Source organism: Acinonyx jubatus, chromosome B4, assembly GCF_027475565.1.
Source record: "Acinonyx jubatus isolate Ajub_Pintada_27869175 chromosome B4, VMU_Ajub_asm_v1.0, whole genome shotgun sequence".
Lineage (NCBI taxonomy): Eukaryota > Metazoa > Chordata > Mammalia > Carnivora > Felidae > Acinonyx > Acinonyx jubatus.
In genome coordinates, this window is record NC_069387.1 from 57,694,845 (window position 1) to 57,721,818 (window position 26,974).

Consider the following 26,974-nt stretch of genomic DNA (forward strand, 5'->3'; position numbering starts at 1 on the left):
ATGTCAAGATGACCTGACAAAAATAATATAAACTGATAAAGTGCTGAAGGCAGACAAATATTTTAAAAGTCAAAGTAGAACCTTGCTCACCTAAGAACCTTGCTCATCTAAGGCAGCTAAAAGAAATAGCTGAGACTTGATCTGGATTGTGGAATGTGAACAAACAAAAAAGAAAGGCAAATGAGCCCATATCCAGGCTTGGCTGAAAATTAAAGAAAACAAAGAGAAGTTGGAAGAGCCAGATCAATGCTGTAAACCTGTAGCAAGCAAAGGACATTACTGAGAAGGTACGAATTATAATTTACACCATCTCCACAGTCTGTACATTTTCAAAATAAATTAATTAGTGTAGAAAAGAAAGGAAAAATGTGGTAATTCTGCAACTTAATAAAAATTACCACATTCTGCAATTTAATAAAAAATCAGTGTACAAATTTGAAAAAAAAATTATAGTCTTATTAACTTATTAACATTTTGACTTCAATTTTTCAGGATTTAACATGTGAATAGAAGTAACCCTTCATAGAGGACCATATCATAATATCCCATATGCACACATAAATTCTGCCACTAATTAACTAACTTCCAGGATCTTCCAAAGGACCACTGCTGACTGCCTCGTACAGGTCGTACTGTCAGAAGAAATGGGCTGAAACACAGTGTTTAACCACCCAGAACTCATGCTAATGATGCTCCCCTTGCCAATTCTCTGAATTGGAAAGGAGTGAGAATGCCCCAGTGTGAAGAGTACTAATGGGAATATGTGGAGGATTGAGAATGGAAAAGAGAGAGCTGAACCCTGGGCCAGAGTCTAACATTAGCTTTTTGCTAATGTTTCATCAGAGCTGCTGTAGGTCTCACTTTGTCAACTCTTCACCTTGATGGAATTCTCAAGGGGACTAGACACTATTCGGTCAACTGGAAGAGCAAGATTAACCCAAGAGCGACAGGATATGACCCTGGTAGACTGAAGATTAAAAACCACTTAAAACAAAACCCCACCCTCAAAACCCAACCAAACAAACCCAAAATCTTTAGAGGAGGAACAGAACCGTTTGTAACCCTCAGAAATTTGCCTATGCAAGTTCTAGAATTCAAGATGTCCCAAAAGTTCTATGTGAACACCCTGTTTGGTCAACTCTGACTATTGTTGTAAAAACACACATTTCTATGTTGCTGCACACAGTACTTTGAAGCACCTTAGAATCATTTGCAGAATATAATCTTCAATCCAGGCAAAGAAAGCAAACAGTTCAATTGTAATCCACACCAAATGTTGACAATTAGAAAAGCAGTTAAGTAGTATGCTTTACTATAATCATTGCTTTATGGTAACATAAAAATATATTATGTCTACATGTTGTCCAGCAAAGTTGCCAAATAAGTGCCAGGTTCTTTATGAGACAATAAAGAATAAATACAATCTGATAAAAATACAGGTTGCTGTACTGGGTGGTGTAGTGTTCCCGCAGCTCAGTCATCTGCTGCCACTGCAACTTAACAGGGGAAGGAGGGAGTGGTTGTCTTTCCTAACTGATGGGCCCTTTCCTGATTCTCTTCATCCCCTGGTGGGGCCTCTGTTTTGTGGGCTCCTTAGCAGAATGTACATTCCAAACCTTTAAGATTTTCTTAGTTGGTAGGAATGGCTCTGCCATTCACAAATCTGTTGAAATTCTTTCCAAATCCATTTATATTTTCTTCCATTACCACCTTCCAAAGTCATAAACTCCATAAAAAGAACTTTTAAGCCAGAGAGCAAAAATTTTAAGCCTTCTTTTCTCTATAAGAAACTATATTTAAATAGCCCAAAGGGATTTTTTTTAAGCAATTAAGCATATTTGGAATTTGCTAGGGAATTTACTCAAGAGAGGTGCTAAAAGAATTGAAGTTTTAAAATTTGGGGCCTCTGTTAGCCATATGAAGGGCCTGCAATATTTTAAGCTGTTGCACTGAGTTACTGTTTCACTTTTCTAAGCAATGAGTCCCAGTTCTCGGAAAATAGAGGCTCATATTCAGTCTATATATGTTTTAAAAAATATGACTGATGTAGTATGCTCACATATAATCTATGTCTGTCAGGCCTAGTTACAGATAAATTAAAATGTTAGGATTTTCTTATAATTTTTCAGTATTTTCCTCTTCTTTCAAAAGTTTTCCTATTACTATCTTAATATGCTTTATATTTTTCATAGAAACTATTTCTCTTTTTGGGGGGGATATAACAATAATTTTTCTTTTATTGATTCATAGACATTCTTTTTTTTTCAATATATGAAGTTTATTGTCAAATTGGTTTCCATACAACACCCAGTGCTCATCCCAAAAGGTGCCCTCCTCAATACCCATCACCCACCTTCCCCTCCCTCCCACCCCCCATCAACCCTCAGTTTGTTCTCAGTTTTTAAGAGTCTCTTATGCTTTGGCTCTCTCCCACTCTAACCTCTTTTTTTTCCTTCCCCTCCCCCATGGGTTTCTGTTAAGTTTCTCAGGATCCACATAAGAGTGAAAACATATGGTATGTGTCTTTCTCTGTATGGCTTATTTCACTTAGCATCACACTCTCCAGTTCCATCCACGTTGCTACAAAGGGCCATATTTCATTCTTTCTCATTGCCACGTAGTACTCCATTGTGTATATAAACCACAATTTCTTTATCCATTCATCAATTGGTGGACATTTAGGCTCTTTCCATAATTTGGCTATTGTTGAGAGTGCTGCATAGCAACTATTTCTATCCGACATTATGTATAGCTTTACCTCTTTGGTTTTGGCTTGAATCTCCCAGAAGAATGTGAGTCCATGGTGGCAGTAGTTTTGTCCATTTGTTCAAACACTGTGTCAGGAGCTGGAATAGTACCTGGTATATAGTATGGACTCAATAAGCATTTGTTGATTGGTGAGGGAATGAACTTTCACTCACACATTATCTCCCACCTAGCATTTCCCCCCAGAGAGAGGACAACAAGGCCAAGTGAAGGGACTCAGAATCCAATCAGGTCAAACAAGAGGTCACAGCCCAGCCACCAGGAGGTCACAGATGGCACACTCTGTGCCCTGAGGTCCAGCTTACTTTCTTAGTGTTCCCCTGCCAAACTTCCTTTTGCAATGTAACTCTTATTACTGCACTTGTTTTCCCAACCATACAAAAGCATAAAGGCACTGATTTTTTTAAATTTAAAATAATAATAATAATAATAATAATAATAATAAATAAAGTGTTTTGTTTCCTTGTGTTTAGTAATCAAACAGGACAGAGAAACTCTAGTCTTCATACTGACAATCTGTTGCCATAGTAACAATAACAAGCTTGATTTTTTTGGGAAGGAAAAAAAAACATTCCCAGTTGATCTATTGAGGGATGGTTTCTTGTTTTTTATGTTTGCATTTATTTGTGAGATAAACAAAGGACTATCTTATCCTTAAAAATCGTAGTGGCCAATCAGTACAGTTGCTTTGATGTCTAATTTTCCCACAAAGTTTGTTTTAGAGAAGGTACTTTTTATCAGCCAGTAGAAGATAGCATCACCTTCACTCTATGGTTCCTTTAAGAAGAGAGGTAATCACTTTGTCTCATTATACAGATGAGTAAAGAGAAGTATCACAATATGGGTGATCTATCTCAGCCCAAAGTGAAAATGATGGACTCAAATGATGAGAATTGTAATTAAAGCAGATCCTATTAGAATCTGAAAATGATTTGTAAAGCTCTGCAGATGTGGTTCTTTTCTCTTTTTCCATTTGGTTTGGTTTTCTCCTGATTCCATAAAATAGAAAGATTCAACACAGATGCCTATTAGTAAGATGAGTAACAAATGGAAAGAATGGAAGTGATTGAAGATGGGGTAAGCATTCATAAATGTTTGGGGCAAATTGGATTATTTTAGACTAAATGCTGTTTTGGGAAACTATGTATAAAGCTTCTGGTGAGAGACATTTTCTGGAACTTATTTTGTACTTTAAGATGCAGGCATATTGGGGCGGCCAGGTGGTTCAGTCAGTTGAGTGTCCAACTCTTGATTTCGGCTCAGGCCATGATCCCAGGGTCATGGGATTGAGCCCTGCACTGGGCTCTATGCTGACTGTAGAGACTGCTTAATATTCTCTCTCTCTCTCTCTCTCTCTCTCTCTCTCTCTCTCTCTCTCTCTCTCTCTTCCCCTTTCCAAAGCCCCATTCCCCCACTTGCACCTTCTCTCTCCAAAAAAAAAAAAAAAAAGATGCAGGTAAATTCTAATAATCAAAGATTTTTTGCAATATATGTATAAGTAGTATATGGCAAAAAAGAATACTAAATTACTGCTTTAATGAGTAAACTTGAATAACAATGACCTTTATATCACAACTTAATATTTATGGTTTTCTTTTTTTCAAATTCAGTCTGCCTTTCCTGATACATTTTACACTTTTTGAGGGTATGGATCAAACCTTCTTTATTTGCACCCAATAGTCAAGAAATGTATCATCAATTTCTCTAGCAGATGTAAAAGTAATCAGTGTTTTGTTTTCCTCAAAAAAGAATGTTTATTGATAAATAATTATTTCTACTCTAAAAACAATACACATTTATTTTAGAGCAATGGAAATAATTTAAAAATACAATAGAAATTTATTTTCTAACTTGGAAATAAACTAATAACATTTAGTAAATTTAATTTACCTCTTTTTTTGGTGTATATAAAATATGCTCTTTAAAAAAAAATCAGAACCACAATTGCCTTTCTGCTTTGTTTTCAGCTTCTTTCATTTGACACAAGATTATCATTTTCCACTTATGTACACTTAGCACAACATAAAAGCAAGGAATGAAAATAGAACACCTTATATTTTAAATCAGAATAAATCACAAACATGTGCAATGTTCCTTCTAAAATGTATCTTAAAAACCACTCAGCTATTATGAACTTCTAATGCAATAAACAGAACTGCCTGAAGCCCTGCTCTTAAGTACAAAAAGAGGATGATCTTTAAGTCTCAGTGTACATGTCTAGAGTTCTTTCCCCCTATTCTTCCCACTTCAACTGAAGCTGGTCCTGTCAAGGAGGCCCCAGTCAAAGGAAATGGCACAGAATGGCTCTAGTTCATCCCATCATTTCCTTTCAGTGATCCACACATGCAGCTATCTGCTATAACCCAAATACTAGGCTGACTCACCACCTCTTTGAGTCCTACTTTTCAACATAGCCCAGGTCAGAACCCAACCAGGACCACTCTTAGCATGGCCAATACACCAGCTCTTACTGCTCTCACACTATAGCTTCTTCTTCATGGTATTAGTTTTTAGAAGTCATTTTATTTTGTGTTTTCTTTTTGTTGGTTTCTTTATTTCACTTTTAAAGCAAACGTTTTGACACTCTTTAAAGTAATGAAGTGACTGAATCATTCCTTATGAGATATGAAAAAACATCTTCAGTATATGGAAGAAGCTAATATTTTATTGCATTATTTTATTTCCTTTTTTTTTAACGTTTATTTATTTTTGAGACAGAGAGACAGAGCATGAACGGGGGAGGGGCAGAGAGAGAGGGAGACACAGAATCCGAAGCAGGCTCCAGGCTCTGAGCCATTAGCCTAGAGCCCGACGCGGGGCTTGAACTCACAGACTGTGAGATCGTGACCTGAGTTGAAGTCGGACGCTTAACCAACTGAGCCACCCAGGCGCCCCTGCATTATTTTATTTCTAAAAGAAACAGTAATTTTAAGTTTTCCAGTAAATCTGTAATTTAAAAAATCAAATAGAAGTTTGTGGCTCAATAAAAGATGAATGGATAAAGAAGATGTAAGATTATATGTATATATATACATATATATATATACGTATATATATATATACGTATATATATACGTGTATATATATATACGTATATATATATATGCACATTAGAGAGAGTGATACATACAAACATACAATGGAAAACTACTCAGCCATCAAAAAGAATAAAATCTTGCCATTTGCCATGATGTGGATGGAGCTAGAATGTATTATGCTACGTGAAGTAAGTCAATCACAGAAAGACAAATACCATATGATTTCACTCATGTGGAATTTAAGAAACAAAACAGATGAACACATGGGAAGCAGGGGGAGAGAAGAGAGGGAAACAAACCACAAGAAACTCTTAATGATAGAGAACAAACTGTGGGCTGACGGAAGGAGGTGGGAGGGGGAATGGGTTAGATGGGTGATGAGTATTAAGGAGGGCACTTGTGATGAGCACTGGATGTTGTATGTAAGTAAAGAATCACTAAATTCTACTCCTGAAACCAATATTGTACTGTATGTTAACTAAAGTTTAAATAAACAAACAAACAGTTTATTCTTAGCACGAATTTCATTGAATTTAGCATATGAAACAGAAAGTGGAGCATTTGATCTTTTTAAAAGCTTTTTTAAGCTTATTTATTTATTTTGAGAGAGGCAGAGACAGCATGAGTAGGGAAGGGGCAGAGAGAGAGAGGGAGAGAGAGAATTCCAAGCAGGCTCCACCTGAAGCAGAGCCCTGCATGGAGCTCAATCCTATGAAGTGAGGTCATGACCTGAGCCAAAATCAAGAGTCGGATGTTTAACCAACTGAGCCACCCAGGTGCCCTATACATTTGATATTATTGCAGGGTGGCCAACTCCCAGTTTTGCTTGAGACTACTCCAGGTTAGTGCCAGTTTCAGTGGCACTAAAATTCCCTTCTCCTAGGGCAATTCCTCAATCCCAGACAAACCAGGATGGTTGTTCACTCTATGTATTTTTCAGTAGGATAAGCTGTATTTACCAGGCTACTGATGTTTATGATGTTGGTGGTATTTTCTAGGGAATGAACAGTAGTTTAAACAAATCAGACTTACCCACTTTATGGTCTAATTATGGTCAAATGTAACCAAGCTATTGAAGTCATTATGGGAGAAATTTTTAGCCCTCTACATTTCTTACAAGAATATGTGATCTGAAAATGTTTGTTAATTGTCTAAAGTCATATGGTTTGTTTAGTTTTGTTTAATGTTTATTTATTTTTGAGAGAGAGAGAGAGAGAGAGAGAGCATGAGCAGGGGAGGAGCAAAGAGAGAAAATCCCAAGCAAGCTCCATGCTCAGCATAGAGCCCGACACAGGGTTCGATATCAGGAACTGTGAGATCATGACCTGAGCTGAAATCAAGAGCCAGACACTTAGCCAAATGAGCCATCCCAGTGCCCACTAAAGTCCATATGCTGATGCATGCATAAAATAGCAATTCAGTAAAATTGTGAAGGCTTCATTTTCCATTGCCATTTTGTTTCTGGCTACTGTTAGTTCTGAACTGAGCCAAAGCCCAGGCAATTCCAAACTTTGTCTTTCAGATGTGAGTTTTTACCCAAAATCTTTAGCACTGTGGCCTCTATTAAAGCTAACATTTTCCTGTAGTTCTCGAGAGCTGTCTCTCTGTAACAATACAAGGCATCCCTGAGAGGCCTGAGAAGGAGTACTGTGTTAGGTAGTACTATATATAACTGAAGAACACCTGTCATCTTTTTGCCTGATAGGCAAATCACTATCCTTGAAGGTTCTCTCTGTCTCTCTCTCTCTCTCTCTCACACACACACATACACACACACACACACACACACACACACACACACACACACACTTTTTTAAAGACTTTGGTAGCAATCTGTCCTCAAGCTGACCTTATCTCAATGCTCTTTTGCATATGCTAACATAGTGCAATATGGTGACTGCCTCTTTAATTCATCCTGGAGTTCAAGACTGAAAGCCATATAATTCTCAACATCTTGATGCACAAGTCATATTTTGTTAATATGAAAATTCATTACTGTTCCCACAAAGGGCACAGAAAGATTTTATAGCAGCTAGGAAAAAATATTGTATCATTTAAGAAAAAAATAAAAATATACTGACATTTCCTTTTCACTTTGTACTAGTCTATAACTTGTACCCAGGAAACTCCACAGTGTTGATGTCATTACTTGAGCATCTGAGCATCTGGAAAATGGAAGCTCATTGTTTCTGGCAAATTTTGCCTATATGTTATAATGTATGGCAGTTTCATATCTCGGAATTTAATTTCATTGTAGATTGAGAGACACTGTCACATTCTTTATCCTGATAAAAATATCAAGGCCATTTTTTTAACTCACTAAATATAGTTTTGAATTTAAATAGAGACCTCAGTTTGAATGGTGACTAACATAATTACTATGGGACAATATTTTATTCTTAGAAAATATTTCAAGAGAAGAACTATATCATCACTCAAAGAGATTTTATAATTTGTTTTATACCTCAGATTAAAGAGCCACAATTTTCATGCCTCAATAGAAGATAAATGGAATTTTGTTTTGAGATGCCAGTTTTAAAAAGAGCTCTCAGAGATGCATTGTAAATAACTAGATTCCTTAAAATTTATCAGTTTATAAATATTATGTGAGAATTCTGTTGGCTCCATATGGCTCTTTGAGGGTTTGAATTTTCTCTGGAGTGTTAGTGGAAAATGCATAAAGAATTATGCATTATATCAAGTTGTAAGTAAAAAGGCAAGTTCATGAAGAAACAAGTGAACCAAGAAGAATAAGTCAGTTTGGTTGGAGCAGGTTGAGTGCATGACTGGTGGAAGATAATTCCAGAAAGGGAGAAGCATCATGATTGTGGAGAACCCTATGCAACAGGCAACTGACACTGGCTTTTATCTGGGGGTCAGTGGGGAGTTGCCAAAGCTGTGAGAGGAAGAAGTGACACAGAAAAGAAATGCCACTGCTCCCATTATGACGTTTTAATTCTGAACTCATCAACAGTCAGATAACTTTGCTTATTATCTCCAAAGTATCTGTCCCATACCTCTCTCTTCAAGATAGCCAACCACGCCACATACTAAGTCTTGAAAGTGTGTAAAGCTAGCAGTCAACTACAGCCCTTGTTTCTGCAATAGAGAATAAATTTCTGCCCTTCTGGTTAATACCACAGGTTTGGGAGGAAAAGTCCTGGATTCAAATCTTAGTTCTGCCACTTACTAAAGAGTGATCTCAAGAAATTACTTAACCACTCTAAGTCATAGTTTCCTTACCTCTAAAATTAGGTAGTCATCATATTAACTCATGAAATTTAAATGCCACACATGTAAAGTACTTAGCAGGGACCATGGAAACTGCTCATATGACACTATGACTCCATTGCTCCATCTCATCTCCCCAGTTCGTTAAATCTCTTATTTTCTTTGGCCTCCAACTTTTAACACTGTTTCTTCTTCTCCCATACATTCAACAATCTGATTGGGCTCCCTTCTCTATTATCAGGGACATCTCAAAAATGGTTGATCCCCTCAAAGGATTCAAGCCTAAAAAGAGTATAATAAAGGAACTACTTACAAAGACATGGACTGGGTTAAGAAACCAAAGATGGTGGGCCACCAATGAATGGGAAATCATGCTTTAGGTTTAAAATACAAGAGGGACAGGGGTGTCACTGGAGCCAGGTGGTAGTTAAAGCTGTGGTCTGAGAGGAAAGCAGCCCCCCTAGAACAGCAGTAAGACAAGAAGGGAGCAGTGTGTGCATAAGGGAATAATCCAATTTCTTTCTCCTCCTTCCCTCTAATCTCTTGCCAGTGACTCCCACTGGCTGAACCCAAATGGAAGCAAAATAATAACAGAGCCAGATGATAGATGCAGTCAATAGAGGTCAGTTTTGCTGGGGGCAAAAGCAGGGCAAAAGCAGAAAATAGATGGTGGAGTTGGGTTGGAGCAAAATGTGCTGTTGTTTTTTGCATAAGTGGGAGAAGTATGGGAAGGAACTGAAACATCTCAATGGAAGAGTCTCATTGCCCCCATGACAGGTGAATGAAATGAAACTCAGAGGTAGTGAATTGCCAAAGTTTTCAGCTAGAAAAAGGAACCAGATTCAGATCCTTAAATGGTGCCTCAGGCCTATGCTGTTTCCCACTATACTGCATGGATCTGCTCAGCGTCACGGCTGAAATTATCTTGGTCTCACCTAAATAATTTCTTCCCTGAGATAAACCAAGGGTAGGAAATAATATCTTGTTTTTTGTCCCTATTTTAGTCCCCTACTCACCTGGTCTAAATCCATTCATTGTGGTTTTATAATCATTTCTCAGAGAGGGTTTCTTAAAGATTAATTTTGAAAGATGATAATAACCAAACTAGATCCCCTCCTTTTTAGAGAGAGGGAAGGTTATATCTAAGATATGAAGGCATCTGAAAGAGAGAGATTGAGAGGGGGAGAGAGAGAGAGAAGAGAGGAAAGAAGCAAGGAAAGAGAGGAAGGGAGAGAAGGGGAGAGGAGGGGAGGGGAAAGGAACAGAGAATGAGAGATGTAGGAATAGAAGTTTTGCAAAATCAGTTTGAGGAGCATTATTTGTAATAGCTAAAAACTGGAGACTAACCAACTGTGTATTAACAACAGCAGAATGGAAAAACAAATTGTGGAATATCTATGTAATAGGATATTATACAGGAAGAGAACTGAAATTGAACACAAAAAAAAAACGAATGAAACTCCTAGATCTAGTATTAAGAGGAAGAAGTCAGATTCCATTCATAAGATCTCAAAAGCAGGCTGAAATAATCTATGGTGTTAGAAGATAGGATTGTGGTTATTTAGGGTCTGGGAAATGACTGGAAAAGGGGCTTCTGTGTTGTTAATAATTTTCTTATTTTTGTCTATTTGTTTTTGTTTAATCTGGTTGGTGGTTGTACAGGTGTGTTCCTTTTGTGCAAATTTGTTCAGCTTCTTGCCCCTTATGATTTTTGCCCTTTTCTATATGCACAGACACGCAAGTTGAGGTAACTAGTTGCATTAGTCAGTTTGCTGCAGTAAAAAAAATCAATCTCCCCAAATCTCTGTGGCTTACAATACAATTATCTCTTTATAGTAGGCAGAATTCTAAGAAGGCCCCCAAGGTCTCTATCCCTTGGTATTACTCCTGCGATTATGTCATGTTACACAGTAAAGTGATTTTGCAAATGTAATTAAGTTGATTAATCAGTTGACTTTAAGATAAGATTATCTGGGTAAACTTAACCTAATCACATGCACCCTTTAAAAGTAGAGAGTTCTCTCCAGTTGCTGCTCAGAGATCTCCCAGGGGAGGGAGACTCAATGTGCCACTTCTGGCTTGAATATGGAAGAGCCACACTCAAAAGACCTGAGAACAGCTGCTAGGAACTGAGAGCAACCCCTAGCCAACAGCCAACAAGTAAATAGGTCTTCAGTCCACAGCCACAAGAAAATAAATTCTGCCAATGACCATTAAGCTCAGAAGAGAACTCCAAATGCCAAATGAGAACGGCAGCTGACACTCTGATGATATCAGCCCAGTGAGACCCTGAGCAGGGTACCCAACAGGGCCACTTCCATATTTATCTGACCTACAGAAACTGTGAGATAAATATATTTGTGGCTTGAAGCTGCTAAGTTTGTGGTAGTTTATAATGCAGCAATAGAAAAGTAACACACACTTGCTCACGGTTTGGCAGCTTTGTGTTGGCAGCTGTTGAGATTCTGCCCAGCTTTCCTCCACATGTCTTCACAGTTTGACCCATATTGAAGGAGCTTCCCCTATTTGGGACATTCACAGGACAGAGGGAAAAGAGCAAGTAAGCGGCTCACATCTGGTCACACTCTGGTGGCCAAACCAGGTCACATAGCCATGCCTAAAGGCAATGGGGCAGGATGTATCATCTTATAGAAATGGAGAGATTGAGTAATTTTGGAAAATAATACAGTCCACCACCATGGAACATTATAACTCTGGCTTGACAGGAAAGAGCAAAGTCTTAGCAGTCAGGAAGACTTGAGTAGGAATTTTGGTGCCATTACCTTACTGGCTGTGTGAAATTAGGGCATTTCCTAATTTCTCTGAGCCTCAGTCTCTTAAGTGGTAAATACATGCCTTAAAGAACTAGTGTAAATGTTAAATGTACCAGTATAATGCCTGAGAGATATTCTAATATATGTTGGTAAATATTAGCTTCAGACTCTTGTCTCAAGGACTCACAGAATATAATTCTTCCAAAGGGAAAAGTCAGGGAATGGAAGTCACATCTTAACACACTCCCTTTTCCTCATTTTCCTAATAAAACTAATGCAGAATCCTAAAGGCATAATTCCTTTATGTGCTATATCTCTTTGAACATTGTAGTAATAAATCATTTATACTAAAGGGACTATGGTATTACTCTTCTGAATGGGATTATTAAATACAATCAATATCAGAGGTGGGATTACTTTATAATTACATTTCTAAGTGATGATTCACTGTAACATCTATTTCTGGTTTGTGAAAATGTTGTCATAAAGCCACTGTCATTGCGGTTGAAAAACTGGGCAAATCAAACAGCTAATAATACTTTTGTCCTCGGACTATTTAGACCTTCCTTTTAACTGCCCTGATGGTTGTAAACACTATTTCAGGTTTCTATTTCACAAATATTTGTCACTTTTTAAAAAATGTTTGTTTTTGAGAGACAGAGCATGAGTGAAGGGCAGAGAGAAAGGGAGACACAAAATCTGAAGAAAGTTCTGGGCTCTGTGCTGACAGCAGGGCTTGAACCCATGAACAGAGCCCAACGCGGGGCTCAAAACCACAACAGTGAGATCATGACCTGAGCAAAAGTTGGACGCCCAACCAACTGAGCCACCCAGGTGCTCCAATATTTGTCACTTTTAAAGTAACTATTACGAGTTGTTACTGTTTAAGCCTCAATCCACAAGTTAAGGTTTTAATTTTTTTCTTATTACACAAAAAAATAACCACCTCTTTCTTGATCTCTGTCTCTCTGTCTCTGTCTGTCTCTCTTGCACGCCCCCACACACACACATACACACACACACACACACCATGAAGTCAGTACACTTTCATCAGAAAAAGGAATAAAAGCTAAGTCACTCCAAAAAAAACACAAAAATTTATGAGCTGAAGATAATTGCAGTCAACATTTTGGTGCATAATCTTCCAATTTTTTCTCTGAATATTTACATAATTAGATAGATAATATATGTTCGCATTTCTGTGTATTTACATTTATTTCTTTCACAAAAATGGGGTGACATATACTATTTTATAGCCTGCTTTTTCATATATATATATATATATACATATATGTGTGTATATATATATATATATATATATATATATATACACACACACCACTGCTTCAATGATTTCATTTAATAAGTCTATGTATATTTTTCGACCAGTACCTTATTATTGGATATTTAGATTATTCGTCAATTTACTATATTCCAGCCTCTTAAACAGAACTTCCACTAGCCCATACATATGAATTAGAGGAAGCCTATGTGTAGGGCTTGCTGGCCAAGGCACTAGCTGGATTTTGGAACTATTCACCCCGACTTTCCCCTTTGATCAGATCCCAAAGATTGTAGCTCTGCTCTTAAATATCCAAATATATACTGGAAACGTTAAAGAACAATAAGCATAGAATCTCTTTCAGAATGGATGAGCCTGTTGAAATCTCCAGCCATTTTGTATTATCAAGATGATAATATATCAGATGATATATAAAAGTGTCTGCATCTTGGTTTATAAACTGCCCTTTCCACGATTTGTCTTTATTGACTGGTTAATTTCTTTGTGAAAGGGCATCACAACTGATTAAAGTGCTATAGATTTTATAGTTCATAGAGGCACAGAGTGTACTGTTCCCAGTGTCATCACAAAGGTGCCCCTGTGATTAAAGCACTCAGGTGGTGTCTTTTTTTTTTTCCCATAACAAAAACTGAAAAGGCAGCCTTGTGTTCTGACTCTTCTTTTGCTTCAGACAAAGAAAAATGATTGCTTATAAAGTCCCCAAAAGAATGGCCAACAATGACTTTTGAAAGCCCTGAATGAGCCATTGTTAATAGAAATATGACTACTTTTATGTGTAAAACAATTACATTATTATCTATCTATCTATCTATCTTAAACATATAAGGATTCAATGCACGTTTCTATTGGCCTCTGTTAAGAAGGCCTTTGGAGAGACTGGGAGGCTAATTACCAGGAGCTGGTGAACACTGACCTCTAACTTGGGCCCCTGGTCCTAGCCTTCCATTGTCTCCCTCTGGGCTCCAACTGCTGTTCTTCTGATGAATATTCTATTGTTGGGCTTTTCAGAGAGGAGCTGTTAAAGGAAAGGGAAGATTATTTGCAAGTGGGTAGGAAAATGTTCCAACAAAGAATGAAATGAAGTAATTAGCGTCCTTTTATATATAAGCACCAACCCAACACTGTTGCCAAATCTTCAGGCTGTAGTGACTGAAGAAAATAATGACATTGCTGATGCAAAGCAGAGTCACCTGTAGCCACTGACCAATCATGGGTAAAGCCACCCTCCTCTTTACCCCAGGGGAGGATGGCAGGTGGCGATGCCCGTAAATTTATGCTAAGATATTTCTCATCTTATTAAAATCTTTTAAAATGAGGGGCACTTCTTGAATGGGAAAACTATGTAAAACAATAAGCCCTAAGGGAACTAAAAATTTTTAATATGACATACCCTTTTAAAAGTAAGAAGTTGAGAGATCTGTGGGTTTGTGTTAGCTGATTGTTCATTTTTGCTGTATATAAAAGGTCTTGCTAGGGCCTAGAATAAAGCTCAAGAGAAACCTTATCACCACCCTATTCTGGTGAGCTTAAGATCTGACAGGAATCTCAAGTCTATGAGAAAAAGCTTCTTAAACTTTATCTGTGCTCTATTGGAAAATGAGGGAAGATCATGCATTGTCTTTCTCATAGACAATTTGACATTGTGGACTATTGAAAAATATGAACAGGAAAATGGACAGGGGAAAATGTGTAAAGCAGAAGGATAAAAAAGGAATATCTAGACCTGACCCTAGTTAGCTACAAGTTAGCTGAAGCTATGTCCAAAGATGGATGATGACATGGCTGCTATATGGAATGAGGTTTCCTCATTTTCAGCTTGAGGAGAGACTTGAAGAAAGGAAGCTGGTGGGTTTGCTGAAGGCCTGGAAGTGCTTCTGTGAAAATGGATGCCACCAGTGATGGAAAATAATAGTTAACTTCCAGGGGCACCGTAAGAACCAACCAAAGGGTTTATTTAAAGAATGGAAGTAGTTAGATGTGGAGGACGAGAGTTAGGAAGAATGTGAAGGCAAAAAAAGAAGAAGAAAAGATAAAAGCTTAACACTTTGAGATCTTAAACTCCCTTGCTTCTTACCTTTAGACTTCTCTGTCTCAGGTCAAACACTCTAAACAACACTGCCTCTAGGAAGCCTTCTGTACCCAGACTGAGTGAGATGTCCTCGTCTGGGTCTTTGGATGCCCAGTGTCCACCTGTTACCACAAAGGTCTGAGATGGCCTAAATTTCCTTGTCTATCTGGTAGACACTGAGCCTCATGAGTTCAGTACAATATATCCACTTCGCTCTCTACTGTAGTCTTAACACCTAGAGCAATGCCTGATATATAGTAAATTTTCAAAGGTATGTGGAATGTATAAATTGCAGGGGCAGGGTACAGAAGCATAGCAGAGAGAAGAGTCTGATCAGAGTGGAGCAGATTCCTGGGATGACCAAGGTCCACAGGTAGAGAATTGGTACAGTTTGGGAATTCAAAGAAGCACCACAGAGTGTGAGAAAGTGTCAAAGATGGGACTTGAGGGACAAATGGGGTTGATCACAAAGAGCCTTCAAGCCATGTGAAAGAGATTAAAATTAATGCTGAGGGTAGCATGGAGACATTGACAAGAAAGTTGGGAAGTAATGATATTAAATGTGTGCGTTTGGAAAGAGGAGTGTGTTGCAGCCTGGAGACAGGGGTCCTCTTTAGAAGTAAGTTGCAGATATCTGTGGGAGATATCATCATGTGTTGAACGATATAGTGCAGAAGGGATGGAGAAAGTGGACTGATATAAGAAATATTTCAAGGGTAGAGTTGACAGAGTTTTGATATTGATCAGAGAATAAGGAATAGAAAAGGAGATGTTAAGATTGATAGCTATATTTTAAGACTGACAGCTTGAGCAAATAGATACTGAATGGTGCCACTCACTAAGATCAGCAAGTAGGAGGAGTATTTTTGCACTTTTGTAAAATCAGCTTCAGGCAGGTTAAAGTCAATGCGCCTGTGCAATATTGAAGAGGGCACACCTGGAGGCAGTTAAATATGCACATCTTGAGAGCTCAGGTTAATAACGGAGCTGGAGACACAGATTTGGTGATCATGGGCAGAGGTAGTAATTAAAGCCAGGGAAACCAATGAGATTGCTTAGAGGAGTGTTTAGAGGGAAGAGACAAGAAGACAGGACTCTCCAGAACAGACACATTTGTTTAAAAGGGCAGAAGAAAGTAACCTGAGAAAGAATAGTACAACAAAGCAGACTGAGAGATAGAGACATGTCACAGAAGCAGAGGGGAGAATTAATTTCAAGTAGAAAGAGTGGTCTAAATATCAAAGTCTAGAAGAAGTTAGGTTGACAACCGAGACAGTGTCCATTATATTTAGCACCAAGGCAGTAATTCATTACCTTGATAAGAATGGCTTCCATAAAAGTCTGGGGACAGAAGCCATATTACACTGGGTTGAGAAGTGAACAGAAGATAACAGTGTGACTACAGTGAGTATGGACAAATATTTCAAGAAGTTTGACTGAAAAGGGGAAAGTACTGACAGTTTTCAAAGCCCTTAAAAATTCAGTCCTTATGGGAAGAAATAATTGGCAACTAGTTGTGGCCTAAAACAGACCCCAAGAGCTGTGGATAATTCCAAAACCTTGGAGGCAGTGGTCTCACTGACAGAAGGCAGAGGGAAGTGAGTTTGCTGGGAAAGTTCCTTTTTAAACTCTGGTATGATGAGATGGTGTTTTCCCAAGTGAAATTACACAAAAGGAGTTAGAAAGAGGAGTGGAATTGACAAAGTGCTCTGGCTGAGATGAACATTTCAGGACTTCCATGCAGTAGTGGCAGCTAAGGCTGTTGACAGGTATAAAACTCCCAGGGGAAAAATGTGAATGAGAGGAACAGACAAGGACAATATGACACAACAGTCCACTGATATTTGTCACCTAGGAACCAGGTGCTTTTCCTGATTGGACAACTGGTAAGGGCAGTCAAGTTATCATATTTATGCAGACTTGTAAATCTTTCCTAAATTATTATGAGTATAGACAAATTTAAACTTTTGATTATTAAAGACAAGTTAACACCTCCATCCCCAGGCTACGTACTATACAATACTCTTAACTTTACAACCTAAAATTCATTCAGTAAAATTTATTCAGATACCTTTAGCATTTTCTATATTACATAATTGTTATGAACAATGTATTTCCCACCATAAACTACTATTTTCAATAACAAGTAAAATTATGACAGATATAAATATATAGTTCAGGCTCTTTCTGAATGAATGCTGAATGGTGTCATGTATTTGGGCAACAGCCAGAATGTGGATGACTGACACTTAGAAGATACAGAGCACTGTGCTAGGAAGTGGAAGCTAAAAAGGTGGGTGACAGATCATTTCAGGTCTTCAATATTTCACTAAGTACTTTTAGCTTCATTCTGCAGACTATCGAGAAATCACTGAGTTATTGTGGGCAGGAGGAGGGAGGCTTTTATCTGTGTTTTAAGAAGGTAATTCTGGTAATTAGTAGGCTCCCAAAACATATTTGCAGACTGAATGGGGAAATGATGACTGAAGCCTGCGGGGTCAGAGGAGAGATACCATTACTGTTTGGAGGATAATGGGAGATAACGTGGAAGGTCTCTCATTCAGTGAAATCAGGGACTGAATTTGGTCAGTCATTTGCAAAACTTAACAAATCAGAGGATAATAAATAAAAGATATTTACCTCAGATATATTGTAGATTAAGACGGATATGAATGCATTCATCCAGCAATTATATAACAGAGCCAAGGCCCCTTGAGTACAGGTCTGTCATATGGACTTTTGTATCATTTTTCCTGCATGAACCACACCCATGTTTCTGTTTATTTAAATTGCAGCAAAAGGCAGTTGGAGTGCAGAATCTTAAAGAAATTTTTACGAAAGTTTTCCCTAATCATTTTTGGCTCCCCTTCTCCATCCTTATTTGGATTATAATATTTTTCAGTCACTGGCTCTCATCTATTTTTTTCCAAAGCTTTCAACTCAATTTTCATAGGACAGCTCTCTTTCACACTCATATCTCATTACTTTACATAGTATTTAATTAAATATTGTAACATAATAAAAAGTACAACTGCATTGACCAGCTTGAGAACAAAATACAACTGTTTCTTGGTAAATGTGCAACTAAATTGATGGGACCAGGAAAGTTCAACATTCCAGGCAATTTCTTACTAGTCTCCAGTGATAAGTGTGTGTAAGAGGATTGAAGAGTGTTATTAATGACATGATTTGACTAATTGGAGATTGGCTAGCAGAGCTTCTACTATGATGATCTGAGCTGGGGCTACAGCAATGGAAAAAGAGAGGAGAATAAATTGAAAAGGCATCAAGACTGTAGCTATGGAAATAAATAGGCTTGAGTTCAAATTCTGACTTCACCATTGAGTTATAAGCATCCAAGTTTCTGTTTTCTTACATGCAAAATAAAATTGAGCAAAATATAATGAAAGATTGGGAAAATCTACCTAATGCACTTAGCGATGTGCCTGACAAAGTAAATAATTAATATGATATTAAGTCAATAGAATTTGATGTTGAATTAAGGAAAGTAAAGAGTCAAAGATGACTCCCTATTGTGTACCTTGGCTGAATAAAAGATAATAATACCACTAACCGAAATAGGAAACACAAAAGGAGAAATAGGTTTGGCAGATAATATAATAATGTTAGTTTGGGATGTATTGAGTTTCCTGGTATGATACACATATTGAGATGACTAGAAGGCAGTTGGAAATGTTATTCTGGCTTTCAGTGAGTGGTCTTGGTTAGTGATATCAACTTGAAGTCATACATATAGAATGATAAATGAAGCCATAAAATGGATAGGTTTGGTCACAAAGAGAGTGAGGACATGGCAGGTTGGCTGGGGGAAATATACAATCAGACATGAAGCAAAATCCAAGATACAAGAGAAACCAGCTGGGATAGTGAAGCAATAGAGGCATATCCAGGAAACACAGGTATGGTTTCCATGATTAGATGAGTTCTATCTATATCTTGCACATTGTCTTGGCTCAGCCTCTCAAGCCTGAGGCAACTTTTTCACTCCAGAGGTGTCTTAAAGCTCACCGATAGCACTGAAGGTTAGGTGGTTGCTATGGAGATTTCATAGTAGTTTTTGAAAGGGAGGCAAGACCTAGAGAGTTTTTTTGTTTTTTTGTTGTTTTGTTTTGTTTTTTAATAGTTAGGGTTAGGGTCCAAGAGAAGACTTGAGCATGTTTCCAGGTTAAAGAAAGGGAACTAGTAGAAAGAGAATTAAAAAAAAAATATATATATACATATATATGTATGTATATATGTATATATATATACATATATATGTATATATATATGTATATATACATACATATATATATATATTAGAAATCAAATGTGGTTTACTGTGTAATATGAAATTGTAGATTATTTTTATATTCATCTTAGTTCCTTTCTGTATGTTCCAAATTGTCTGCATTGAGTATATAAATAATGGACTTGGAAAAAAATTATTTTCTTTAACATGAAATTGGGGTAGTCTATGAAACAATGTTCCAGAAAAAGTGGAATGGCATTGTATCAGGAACACAGGTGGAGAAGAGAGCTTGGAGAGGGAACAGGGATGCTTTTCCCATTGAGAGAAGAAAAGAGAACGGCTTAAGATCCAGAGACATTTTTGAAGTGGAAGTGAGAGAGTTTGAGCAAAATCACATCATTTGGTCTGTATATTTTTTAAGTAAATTAACAGCAAAGTAGTTTGCTGAAACTGAGGAGGAAAGATAGGACTAGAACTATGGAAAGAGTGAAAATGTTTTTAAAATTCAATATGAGGAGTAGAAAAGGATTTACTTTGAAATTGGTAAAAATATCTGCAAAGAGCCTGGAGACACAGCTGACGTTGGATAATATGTACAAGTAGTGTAGCCGGTTACTGAGTTATCTCCCATGGCAACAGTTACCTGTCCATATAGTGGCAGCGGTTAGATTTGCCAGGCAGGTGTCCGAGAGTCAGTGGGCGAGGAAATCTAAGGTAGCCTTCACTCCCACTCCCGTGAGACCTTCCCTCTTATGTTCTTGGTCTTGGGCAATGACACCACCAGGACTGCTATTGCTAATTGCAACAACCTTGAAATCATCCGAGATCCCTCTTTCTCTTTCACGAACCCCATCTAAACAATCCCCAAGTTCTTCCCACTTCTTCTCCAAACCCTACTCCTACCTTTACTGTCACCATGCTTGTTGAGACCACTATCATGCTCTGGCCCTGGCTATTGCCTTGGCCTCTTAACTGTTCCTGCCCCACTCAAATTCCATTCTTTACACTCTGTCTTTTATAAAAAACAAAACAAAACAAAACAAAACAAAAAAACCAAACCAAACAAACAAAAAAACCACATCAAGTGTTGTTTTACTCTTTTTAGGTCCTTAAAAGGTTTCTGACTGCTCTTACAATAAGGACAAAAATTCTCAACACAGCCCACCAGGGTCCTTATGATCTACCTGGTCCCTGCAACATCTCCAGACTCAACTGGCATAGTCCCTCCCCTTGTTTTCCATTCTCTGGCCATACGGGCCTTCTCTCTGCTCCTCAAAAACATGGAGATAAAAAGTGACTGACAGAGGCAGAGATGGAGAGTGTCATATCATCAGATGCTATGCACTTTAGATAAAAACAAAATAATAAAAGAAAATATAAAATAGGCTGAACTTTGACCCAAATAGGTTGAATAATTTAAACTAAAAAGAAAGAAGGTGACATTTACATCTTGTTTAGCTTTCCCAATGTTTAGGGGCTTATGAGGAAGCTGATCTGTTTTAGGGAATAAAAACTCAGACCTTTCACAAAGCACCAGACCACTAGGACAATGGTCTCTGGGCACTTTCCCTGGATGCCCCATAGCATCTTACTCTCAGCAGCTGCCTCCTCCCCCTCTACTCCCATCCGTCTCTGTAAGCCTGTAAGCCACACCCATGCCAGAGCCAAGTTGTCCTGGTTCCTTCCACACCTGGTCCTAATGATGTAACACCCCAGGCCTTCTTAGCCAGACCCCCAGCTTATTCTGCCCTGAGTCTAGTTCCCCTCTCGTCTCTCCTCCCATACACACTCTGCTCAGATACTAAGCTCATCTTGTATTTTTAATGTTTGTTTATTTATTTATTTAGAGGGAGAGTGAGTGGGGGAGGGGCAGAGAGAGAGGGAAAGAGAGAATCCCAAGCAGACTCCGTGCTGTCAGCATAGAGCCTGACAAAATGTGAGATCATGACCTGATCAGATCAGAAATGAAGAGTCAGACGTTTAACCACTGACCCACCCAGGTGCCCCAAGGCTGGTCTTTCTAAATCATCAATCCCATCACATTTACACTCAGGTTGAAAAAGAAAAAACAAAAAAAAAGGGAACCAGTAGAATGTAGGAAAAATGTTGAGGTTGTTTTCTAAGCTTGACATAAAGAGCAGAGAGGAAAAAAGGATGACCTCTGTTTGAAAGGATTATGATTCAAGTGGAATTATCAGAAGAAAGCAAAATTTCAGTCAGTTGTATCTTTAGTTTTTCAATACAGATTTAATTAGAAAATATGATAAGTCAAATATTGCTCTATATAGCTGTGAAATGGCTGGGCATTGGAGATGATGTATGTTAGTACAAAAGGGCAGACCCTTTTTCATAAATGAGGCACAAATTTCTGTAAAGCTTAAATTAATTTCCATATAAAAATTCCACAAAAATTTTCAGGCCTTTTGTTTCATGATAGTAAGATAACACTTACGATGGTTACTGAAAAAAAATCCTTTGGAAATTGGTTGAAACTCAGCAATGACTCCAAGTGAGATCACCGGATAATATGTACAATTGATGTTCTCACATTTCCTGACTCGACAGGTGACTCAGCCTTTGTTCAGCAGGGCCATAGGGACAAGCTATTGCCTGTGGCCTCAAGATCACATTACACAAATTAGGTGTTCATAGTACTCTTTTCTAGTGGGCTGGGGGGGGGGCACAAAAACCCACATCTCAAACAGCTTGTTGGTTTAGCAAAGAGCCTTTTTTCCAAGGATCATGGGAAGGGAGCCTTTTTCAACCTCTTTATGTAAATACCAAAGCCCTTTTCAAAATGTTATGAGAGCATCCACTTGAAGTGCTTTATTTGACAAGTGAACAATGGTTTTCAACCAGCTCCTCAAATTATAGCCCCAACCTGGTAAACAAAGACATCCAGGAATTGTCTAGAGCCTCAAGCTTTACATGTCATTTGTCTACATAGATGATTGATATCCCCACCCAAGCCTAAACTGGATTCAGACATTCTGGAGGTGTACAAAGTGATATCCTGAAGCATCTTTTGAAGAACTCAATAATCTTGATTAAGAGACACCCTATCAGCAGTTAGAAGATAGAAATAATTCTGAGTGCAGTTTGGTAGCTGTCTTCTACTCAGCCTTACAAATAATAACTGGATGAAAGAGAGAGAGAGAGAGAGAGAGAGAGATTGAAAGAGAGAAAGTGAGTTAGGGGCTTGCTTTGGCTCCTAAGATAGCATGACCCAGAAGGTTCATGTCTCACCTCATTCCAGACCTCCATTCAGCATGCTACAAGAAAACTTTAATGGCATCAACCAATGTGGAATCAAGGGTCAGGAACCACACTGGGCAGGAGGGGATTTGTCAAGACCTTTGCTGCAGACTGGGAGCAATACTTGTTGTGGAGAGTCATTTTCCAGGGAGAGTAAAGTCTAAGATCATTTACAAATTCCAGGCGTGGCCAACTGATCATGGTGATGGCATTTCCTGAACTAGAGAATAGAAGAGAAACAGATGATGAGCAGGTCAGTTTTAGACATGTCGAGTTTGAGATGCTTATGAAACTTCTCAGAGAAGGTGTCAATAAGGCAGTCAAGAGCTTTAGAGAGTGTCTGGGGTAGAGCTATAAATTTAGTGTCAGAAGTTTAGAGATGTCAGTTGAAGTAATGAGAGGTGGTCCAGAAAAAGTATGTGAAGAAAGCAAAAAAGACAGTAAAACCCTAAGATTATCTACATTAAAAAGGGTAGCAAAAAGTGGCCTTCATGGGAAACATTTGAATAATAAGGTAAATTTAGGGGATGCAAGAAGGAGATCTGGAGGAACTTGCTACCCAAAGAAATCACACTCAGAACTTAATCTGCAGAGTTGTTTTTGGAAAATTATATTACTTCTTTGTTTCCAGATCTTCCCTTTCAGAGGAACTAACTGCAGAATATTACATCTGAAACTGAACTTCCAAATAAAGGAAATATTTGTAAGGATTTTGTTTCAAGGATATTAATCAGCAAGTAGTTAAGCCAGGGAATAATAAACAGTCATTAGCTGAAACATAGCAACTTTTATGTCTTTTTAAAAATTGATTGTCCAGTAAGACACTAATAGCATAAAGAGTCACATTAATTGGTGCTTATAAAGTGATTAATCTCTTTATTTCCCCTCCAGTCATTTGAAACATTCTATAAGATGTCCTTGTAAAAAAAAAAAAAAGTATTTTAAAAGGAACTTTACAAGAGCTTTCATTTTGCAAGGTTTTAGAGTGTGGTGGCATGGTTCTTGGTATCATAATTCAACAACAGTCTACTTTAAATCAGATGTTTTTATTTAGGTACAGAAGATATGCAGGACCATGAACTCTAACACTGAAATTTCAGAAAGCAATTCTTCCATTTTAACTGGAAAATAAATAGTCTGCTATCTTCTTTGTAAAGGAGGCCCTACACGATTAAAAAAAAAAAAAGAGGATGACAGCTTTGCCAAATTCCTCCATTTCCTCCTTCTTTAGGAATAAACTAACTACTTAACATCAGATGACATGGAGCTCTGTGCCCAAGTCCCACATTCTCCATGTCCTGTCTCCTGAAGAATCCCACCCATAGCAAGTATTCTTTCTTCAGAAGACATAAAGAGGATGAAGATGCATACAAACACAGTATTTATAGGTCTTCTCTATACATTCCTCACAATACTGAGTAGGTTAGGAGACTCAGTTGGTTCACAGTTGGTTTCTACTTATCAATTCCCAGAATTTCTAAGCCCTCAGGAACTGAATGAGCAGTTGCTGCAATCAGCAATTAGTAGGCCCCATTTCCTCTTTCTGTATCTTCTCCTGGTTAGTTCTGATGATCTTCCATCTATGTGTTCAGTCTTGCCCTTCTTGGACAGGAAATATTTACAAGCCTGGGGACCTTGATCTCTTCACAGTCAGGAAGAGTTTAATATGAAATGTCCTAGAGGGAGTCCATTGGCTTGTGCTATGCTACTAAACACCTTGCTGCCTGCATACATTAGGGTGTGAGCCCCTTTGTACTGGTCTACATATTGCCTCTCACTCCTCTGTAATGTCCCCATGGGCCTCCTGCACTTGCCTTGCCTTTGAGAACTGTCTCTCCTTTGTTCTTGCTGGTTCTACCACTTGAAGCTTTGCCTTGATTCTAATTCAGAGGCCATGTGCCTGCTATTCTTATACAGGCCAACTAGATGCAGCCTGTCAATCTCTATGAACTCCCATCATGGACTTTCATGGCTTACCACTTACTGGAGGCTGCTACAACCCTAAAACTTGGTGCTTTCCACCTCCTGGGTGGGTCTGTCCTGTCAGCCCTGGAATTGGCACAAGGTCTTCTTGGGCAAAGCCTACATTACTAAGGGGGCCAATATCAGATTAATTACACTGATCTGCTCTGATTTGCTAAGAATAAAAAAATTGATGTATCCCTGACAGATCCCAAATTATACCATTAACATCTAATATACAAGAATGCTTCACTCTGTATCAAAACAATATCATTAATTACGTGTGTAATAAACTCTCTTGATAAAGTGAATACATTTTAAAAATGTTTTTGGATCACATGGATGTGGGGCCTGAATATTAGTAAAACCTTTGCAAATAATCATTTTTAGTAAATGTAGGGTGGTCAACTTTAGACTTGAAAGTCCTACAAACCAAGATGTTTATTTACCCTAGGAAAATGAGTCAGTCTATCTAACTGCCCTTGATCTGTAGAATGAGAAAGGACCCAACAATAACTATACATAAAATTATCATGTAATAAATCTCTTTTTAATTGCAGCCTCTTCCTGCCCATTCAGCACACTGTAAGTAGATAGTGCTTTCAGCTAAATGGGGGCCTTTCCACTTAGAACACTCTTTCTTTTGAATGACCTTTTCTATTCCCTACATGACACGTTCTGTTCCAAAGACCATCATTAACTCTATCTTCTGGATTTCAGCAGACCATCTTGATTCAGACAGTGACCCTGGCTCTATGGGGAAATTCTTTATCCAAGTCTAGCAGTTGTCCCTGTTTTCTCACTATTTTGACTGATGCATTGCAAAGCCCCATTTTCTCTATCCTACAGCAAATGTTGTTAAGTGTTTAAATCAGTAAGGAAGTAGAAACTCAAATGCTAGTGTAAGCCAAATAGTTTTTTTTTTGTACTCAACAGGATGTCTGAAAGTCTTAATTTGCTACATAGTATACACCGCCAATCTCCAAAGGAATCAAGGGTGTTCACTCTTTCCCAAACATACTTGATAAATGGATGTCTTCCTAGGAATAGCATTATTAATACCTTGTGGAAATCATGTCTGGCTGTATACAGTTTGGGAAGTGCTAGTATAAAAGGAAAAACAGAGATTTGGTGCCAGAGAGCTCTGGGTTCAAATCTTAGCTTCAAACCTTTTTAGTTCGGTGACTTATTTACTTAACTTATCTGTAAATCTTTTATTTAATTACATTTCCATATTGTTATTTTAAAAAATTCATGTAAGGAGGGAGGTAGATTTAAAAGCAATTTTTGTTTCCTCTTTTGTACTCCAGGTATCTACCTGGTGGGACTGTTGTAAGGATTTATAAGCTTACATATGAAAGGCACCTACCATACTACTTCAAAAGCTTGTGGTGTGGATGTAACATGAATATCTCACTCCAAAGACTATGGCTTCATGAGAGATTAATGGATCAAAACTAAAAAAACTAAGAGCAGAAAGCCAATATGCTATGATTTAAGCAGAGAGTGCATGTACAACACCACTGAGTATCATTCAGAATTCCTTTCCTTTGAGACTTAAGATTTTTATCATCTTAAATCATTATCAAATGACCCCTTAGCAGGAATTGTTCAAAAGATAATGGCATTTAAAAAATAAATGGGTAGAAAGAGAAGAGAACCAATGTATGCACTGCACTCCTTCTTGTAGATCCACAGGCATATTACCATAGTCAAGTCTCCTTTTGGGGGACATTGGAGCAAAAGGTCGTAAAGAAGGGGGAAAGAAGAGGCCAGAGACATTAAAGATACACTTCAGACCCTTCATACTCAACAGATAAGAGGTGAAAGGGTTAGAGACTCAATTGTTAAATTCTCTAGCTAACTGTTCTTTTGGGGGAAAAACTCAATTCTATACTCAGTCTTATTTCACAGACTAGATGTGTTCCAGAAAAGCTGACCTTTACACAAGTTTATTAAGCACATATTCCCACAGGATCCCATTATGAGAACAGAGATACATTGCCTGGCAGAAGGAATAGGCCTACACATAGTCTATCATTATGTTGTAGTGAAAAGAACCACAAATTTTGTCTGCTGTACAACACAAGGAATGGGATCTCTCCCCTTCTGAGGCTTCAGTTTATTATTGAAAATAGGGATGATGATAGTGATGATGATGATGTTGATGATGATGATGTTGATAATGATAACAACAATATCCTTCTCCAGGATGATTATCAGGAACAAATTAAACAAGTTACATGAAAAGCTCTACTAAACTGCCACCACTCTGAGGATAGGAACTATGTCTATCTTGCTTATCATGGCATTTCTAGGATGGTC

The 26,974-nt window shown here is 37.9% G+C and overlaps 1 protein-coding gene across 25 annotated transcripts in view; it reads right to left on the reverse strand.

Moving 5' to 3' along the window:
- LMNTD1 (lamin tail domain containing 1) overlaps positions 1–26,974 on the reverse strand; it is a 509,230-nt gene that overhangs the window by 213,506 nt on the left and 268,750 nt on the right. For 11 of the 25 annotated variants that reach the window (XM_027035777.2, XM_053226035.1, XM_053226037.1 and 8 more), the window contains 2 exons: positions 14,026–14,127; positions 11,458–11,557 (listed from right to left, as the gene is read on the reverse strand). The exons of 5 other annotated variants lie outside the window; for them this stretch is intronic. In XM_027035777.2, coding sequence (XP_026891578.1) covers positions 11,458–11,541 — 84 coding nt within the window. In that variant the 5' untranslated portion in view covers positions 11,542–11,557; positions 14,026–14,127. Of the gene's footprint in view, positions 1–11,455; positions 11,558–14,025; positions 14,128–22,678; positions 22,908–26,974 lie in introns of those variants that run through there. 9 more of the 25 variants (XM_053226044.1, XM_053226034.1, XM_053226038.1 and 6 more) reach the window with 7 other exon arrangements.